The 6,657-nt window shown below is 39.7% G+C and overlaps 1 protein-coding gene across 1 annotated transcript; it reads right to left on the minus strand.

Moving 5' to 3' along the window:
- Positions 1-5,609: 5,609 nt before the first annotated feature.
- On the minus strand, positions 5,610-6,044 carry LOC112016214 (uncharacterized). Its single transcript, XM_024048733.1, has one exon. The coding sequence runs from the start codon at positions 6,042-6,044 to the stop codon at positions 5,610-5,612; it is 435 nt and encodes a 144-aa protein (XP_023904501.1).
- Positions 6,045-6,657: the final 613 nt, after the last annotated feature.

Consider the following 6,657-nt stretch of genomic DNA (forward strand, 5'->3'; position numbering starts at 1 on the left):
GCTAGATGAATGCTAGGTTGGTTTGACATGTGTGATAGATGTATGGTTAGGGATGATTAATGCCATGTTGTGTGCTTAGATGTATGTTAGTGTGCTTAGATGTATGTGTGTGTGTGTGTGTGTGTGTGTGTGTGTGTGTGTGAGTATAGATGCAATATTAAATATGTCTTTAATAGGGTTAAGGCATAAGATACAATAAGAGGAAGCCAACCTTAGGGTTGGTGGTTTTGGGTGCCTAACACCTTCCCAAGACCGTACCTTAACTCCGAACCCATATCTCTGGCAGTAAGATAAAAAAAGTTCTTTCTCGAGAGGATGCTATATATATGGATATATATGGTTCTTAGACCATTGCAAAAATTGGTGGTGACTCCCATCTGTTGTGTCCACAGGGGCCGGCTCAAGCATATAGATATAGGCAAGTGAGGCAATGGGCTAAGACCCCAAAATAAAATAAGGCTTTTTACTTTTATCAAATATAATGTAATATATTTATCTCTATATTCTAATTAAAAAATTATAAATATTTTTATTGGTTAATGGCATGCATTGTGTATTACAAAAGCCTTATTGTATCCCGAAACACAAAAGATTAAGAAGGGGAAGAGACAAAAATAGTCAAAATACGGCTAACAAAATTAAATCTAAATTAATAGGAGACAAATTTGATGAAGTGTGAAAATCAGTAGGCTGGAATACTTCGGGCTACGATAATGGCTATGAGTCCTGAAAAGAAAGAAAGAAACATCAAAGGTAACTGGTGTGACCTGGCTAAGGACCCTCTGACGGTTAAGTAAATTTTCTTTCTAGGACATAAGGCTGGAAAATAGTGAATGGTTAGAACTTCCCTTGGGTGAATGAGATTTGCTTCTTTTATAGAGAGTTAGACGTGGGTCTACTTGTTTGGATCCATCACCATTGTGGGTAATATGGGTGATTTTAGAGAAAATGGGGTATGTGGAGAGTAGTACGAGGAATCTCTTCCACATGTTAAGATTAACGTGTTGCAGTTTACTCATGCAAAACCTTTGGAGAATTCTTTGTAGAATTTACTAAGTATAATTTGGTCGTCCATGGATTTGGTCATCTATGAATATAGTCTTCTATGAACGAGTTCTTTCAACTGGATTTTTTATTAAGGACGAAGGGAATGTTTTAGGCATTGTCATTCTTGGACAGTTTTCTTTAGACGTGGTCAGGTCATGGACGACAACCAAGGACGGGTTATACTTAGTTGATCCCCATCAGTTGCCCCCTCGTCCTTGCATTGTCTATCATTATTGCTTTTATTACTTTTTCTCTTTTCTTTTTCTTTTTTTTTTCTTTTTTTTTTGATCTGGACTTTGCCCTTGATGCTGACACGTGGTGTAATCTTGAGATCCGTTTATCATGTCGTTTCGTTCTTCGAGGGAAGTTCCATGTGGCTCCTTTTGGCTGGTTGCATCGTTTTAGCGACCAAGTCTATTGCCTATAAATAGTGGAATTCCTCTCCTACCCTCTCACACATTTCCTATATTTTCTCATCTGACCTTTGTCGTCCAGCACCTTGTCTAGGAGTTTCTGCTTTAGTCATCCTCGTTTAGGGCCAGGTATCCTCTTTTTCTCATCTTTAGGTTTTTCTTCAGTTTTTCAAGATGTCTAAAATCATAGTGTCTTCGTTTAGCAATAGTGATGATGGGAGATAGACGAGTACCGTGATAGTAGTCTTTGTGGTAACACTAATAGTAGTAGTAGTAGTAGTAGTAGTGAGGAAAACACCACAGATGAACAATACACGTCCGAGGTTCCTGAAGTTCCTTTAGACGTTTTCCAAGAAGAGATGAGGATGAGGATGGTTTCTGGGTCACTTGTTAGTACATCCACTAGTGCCCCCTTGTCTCCTTCAAGTGAAGAGGAGACTTCGTATAGTTGTGCAGTAGGCATTCCTTCTAAAATTGATGAGAAAAAACTTACTTCCCTTAGGAGTTGGTACTAGATCCCTGACGACCTTAATCCTCGATTAGCCGTCCGTGGTGAATGGTGTAGTCACCCTCATTTTGGGGTAGGTATCTATGAGGCTTACCTTCTAGGAGGATTTAGGTTGCCACTTAATGCTTTTGCCAAAGAAATACTCTCTAGGTTAGGTTTAGGAATTAACCAACTTAATCCCATTGCATGGAGGCATATCATCTCTATGCAAGTTTTGTGGAAGGAAGTATTTGATGGGAACCGTCCTCTCACTGTGGATGAGTTCCTATACTGTTACAAGCCCTCTTAAATTAGTCAATCCCTAGGTTTTAATGTAGATTGGTGAAGTCCCTTCCTACATTTGATAGGAAGTGGAAAACGGAGTGCTTCTTCATCTCCGAGTTTGGGGTAGGAAACCCTGTTGAGGTAGGCAGGGATTCATTTCCTTCCTATACTGGTGAGATGGGGAATCTTCATCCAGAGGGTATGTCCCTTTTCACTTCTTATTTCAGTTATTTTGTTGTACTCGTCTAACCCTTTTTTTTTCTTTTCTTTTTTTAACAGTTGTAGGACGACCTTCTTTAAGTAGATTCTACCTTGAGCACATCCAACAAGCTCGTTTGTTTACTGAAAAAGGTTTCCATTCTTTGGTTACCTTACATCGTCTTGACACTTGGAATCTATGGCCTACACCAATTGAGGAAGCACTAGCTTATGAACTTACTACGCACAGACATGAGTTTCTTACTTTACATTTTTATTAGTTACTTCGCCCAATCTCTAACATTTTTCTTCTTTGCAGGAATGGCAACCATGAAAGAAAATAGGGGAAGGGTTTGGCAGATGAGGAAACTATGCAGGAAGAGATTCATTCTCAACCTTGTCCAGCAGTGGGGGATAAAAGGAAGACTTTATCTAAGACGATTGACATGGGGAGTATTTCAAGCCGCTGAGGCCATAAAAAGGCAAAACATAAGTTGTCCAAGTATGGGATCGTCAAACCTGGTTTGGTCATCCCTCCTGCTCCTACTAAACAGCCGTCTGTTCCTCAATCTAGACTCATCCAATCCTGCTGAAACTACTCCGTCCAAACCTGCTGAAACTACTCCATCCAAACCTCCCAAAAGTGCTCCTATGAATCTTCTTGAGAATGAAAGTTTGGCTTGGGAAAGGTTCCAACAAACTGTAACTGATGAGGATATTGCCGTATGCTATGACATGTCTGTGAAAGAGTTTGAACGTTCCACAGTTCATGATCTTTTCAAGGTATTTTCTTAGTCTTGAATTATCCATATATTGACATACTCGTCTACTTATCTCACCTCTAATCCTTTTTATACAGGCTATGTCTAAGTTTATGGTAGCGTCCAAACAAGCTTATGAGTTGGACCATGAAAGGATTAGATTGGAGATGAGGGTTCGTGAAATGCAGGCAGAGTCTAGTCGTTGGGCTAAGATAAGGGCTAAGCTTGAAGACGAGGTGAAAGAGTTGAAGAACCTCATCGAAGAGCTTAAAGCTAATGCTGTTGAGAAGGACACTTGTCTTGATCATTTACAAAAGAGGAGTGATGAGCTCTGCGCCTTTCTTGGAGAAGCCAAAGGAGCAACTGTCAAGGAGTTCAAGGCATCCAGTGAATCCACTGATCTTTTAGACAAGAACTATACTGCGAGGTTTGAAGACTTCCGTATGGATGCAATGGAGCATTTTCCTGAGGTGGACTTTAGCCCTATTAAGCTTAATATTGCTGTTGGGAGCTCTCTTCTCCAGACGAGCTCTGAATGTGTTAATATTGAAGAAGATCCTTCTACACAGCTTGCTAATGATGACCCAAAGTCTAGTGGCGATGCCCCCAGTGGTTTATCCCCTTGAGATGATTTCCATTTTATCTATTTCCTCTTTTTTATTTTATTTTATTTTATTTTTTTATGGGGTTTGTTGTTTTGGACCATTTAGATTTATGCAAGTACATTTAGCTCATCTAAGTTTAGGGATGGGCATTAATACAATTGCCTTTCATTTATGAACATGTTTGTCCATATTTTTATTGACAATTTGAATTCCAAGTATTCTTCATCCATAGATAGGACTTTATTTTGAAGGAATATTTTCTTCATCCTTAGACTTTTTCTTGGAGTTATACTTGGCTATGTGCTTGGATTGCCCAACAGATTGGGCGTATCATCTATATAAAATGTATTGCATGCACGATTTTCTTCGTCTTTCTTTTTGGATGAGTGTATTGGGAGGTTTATTCCTTCCCTTTGTACTTAACTTTATTGCCTTGAGTTTTATGGCAATTTGCCTTTTCCTCATCTAAGGATGGCTCATGACAATACATCTCCGCGTCTAGAGATTTTAAACATCTTTAATTTAATATGGACGTTAATTTCACAATCAACACTTAAATGAGAGAATTCAAGCTACTTTATATACAATCTGTACATAACATCGTCCATAAATGTCAAAGAACTTAGTATGTAGCATTGTACAAAGACGTCATCCACGCTAGTACTTAGTCCTTTTTTAGGGAATTCAAATTATTTTATATACAAGGACTTTGTTCATGACATCGTCCATAGCACATGCTAGTAGCTAGTGCTTTTTAGAGAATTCAAATGCTAGAAAACATAAGATACTGTTGAAAAACATAAGTGCTAAAAGGTAACATAGATAAACTACTAGAAATCACTAGTAATCTTTAGACTCAGTCCATGTTAAGCTTCTTGACGAATCTTTTCTACTGGTAGTACTTCCTCAAGTGCTCCATATTCCACCGGTGCTACAGCTTTCGTCCATCCATGGCTTCCAAGTAGTATGAACCTCATCTTTTGGAATTGATGACTCTGTATGGTTCTTCCTAGTTAAGCCTTAACTTTCCATGAGCGGAGTCCTTTGTAGCCAAGGACACCTTCTTTAAGACAAGATCTCTGATGTTAAACTGTCTTGTCTTCACCAGTGCATCATGATGCTTGGACATCAAGTTTTTGTAACGAGCCACCCTTTGTTCTGCATTCATCTTCATCTCATCCATAAGGTCAAGGCTTGGACGAAGCTACTTTTCATTCTCTTCATTGTTGTAGTGAGCCACCTTGTAGCTAGTTAGACCAACCTCCGCGAGTATGACCGTCTCACTTCCGTATGCCAACTTAAAAGGAGTCTCTCCAATTGGAGTCCTTACTGTCGTCCTGTACACCTAAAGGACGCTAGGTAGTTCCTCTGGCCAAATCCCTTTTGCCCCCTCAAGCTGGGTCTTGATGATCTTCAGTAAGGATCGGTTTACAACTTCATCTTGTCCATTAGCTTGTGGGTGGAAGGGTGAGAAATAATGATTTCTAATTCCCAATTGCTCGCAAAAGTATCTAAAGGGTGTATTGTCAAATTGACATCCGTTGTCTAAGACTAGCACCCTAGGAATTCCAAAGTGGCAGATTATGTTCTTCCAGATGAAATTTCTGATATTTCACTCTGTGATTCTTGCCATGGGCTCTGCTTCCACCCATTTGGTAAAATAATAAATCTCTACCACTAAGAACTTCATCTGTCTCATCTTCATAGGAAAGAGACCAAGGATCTCAAGACCCCACAAGGTAAAGGGCTAAGGGGCCACCATTGGAGTAAGATACTCTGATGATTGTCTAGATATGTTGCTGTACCTTTGACACTAATCACATGCTTTAACATAAGCTTTAGCATTTGCTTGCATAAACAGCCAGTAATATCCTGCGCAGACCATCTTATAGACGAGGGATTTAGCCCCTAAGTGATTTTCACAAGCTCCTTCATGGACGTCCCTCAAGACATAAAGAGACTTATCTGGCTTTAAACACCTTAGGTAGGGTTGAGAAAAACCCCTCTTGTATAACACCTTGACCACAAGGACAAATTTTGCTCCCTTTACTCTTAACTTTCTTGCCTCTTCTTTATCTTCTAAAAGAACTCCATCCTTGAGATAAAACACTATTGGGGTGGTCCAACTAGCAACTCCATCTATCTGATTAACTTCCAACATGTCTATGCTCGGAATGTGTTGGATTTTAATTTGATCACCCACTATCTCATCCATAGATGCAGTCTTGGCTAGGACGTCAGCTTCCATATTATCCTCCCTTGGTATCTACTAAAATTGAGCTGTTATGAAGCTTTTGATGCATCGCTTAACTTTACGCAAGTACGTCTTCATCCGTTCCTCCTTAGCTTCACATGTTCCATTTATTTGGCCTATTATTAACTGCAAATCTCCTTGGACGAGGACAGAGTCTGCTCCAAGTGATCTAGCTAACTCCAAACCCTGAAGTAGGGTTTCATATTCAGCTTCATTATTGGTTGTCTAGAATTATAGACGGACTGCATACTCCAGATGATCCCCTTCTGGTGAGCGTACAACTACTCCAATACCTCCTACATGCTATGTGGATGAGACATCCACATGGATGACCCACTGCTTTGCCCCCTGGTCTTCATCTTGCTTACTACTAGCAAGAGTGAATTCAACAATATAATCCGCTAAGACCTAAGCTTTTATCACTTCTCTTAGTTTGTATCACACATCAAACTCACTAAGTTTCACTGCCTACTAAATTAGTCGTCCAGCGGCCTTTAGCTTGTTCATGGACTTCTTTAGCGGGTGCTCTGTTAGGATGTTGATTATGTGAGCTTGAAAATAAGGTCTGAGCTTCCTTGCTGCCATCACTAATGAAAATGTAAGCTTT

Source organism: Quercus suber, unplaced genomic scaffold, assembly GCF_002906115.3.
Source record: "Quercus suber isolate HL8 unplaced genomic scaffold, Cork oak 2.0 scaffold_58, whole genome shotgun sequence".
NCBI lineage: Eukaryota > Viridiplantae > Streptophyta > Magnoliopsida > Fagales > Fagaceae > Quercus > Quercus suber.

What these genes read in the sequence shown, in the direction of transcription:
- LOC112016214 (XM_024048733.1), bottom strand. Translation starts at nt 6,044, where the DNA reads ATGGAAGCTGACGTCCTAGCCAAGACTGCATCTATGGATGAGATAGTG.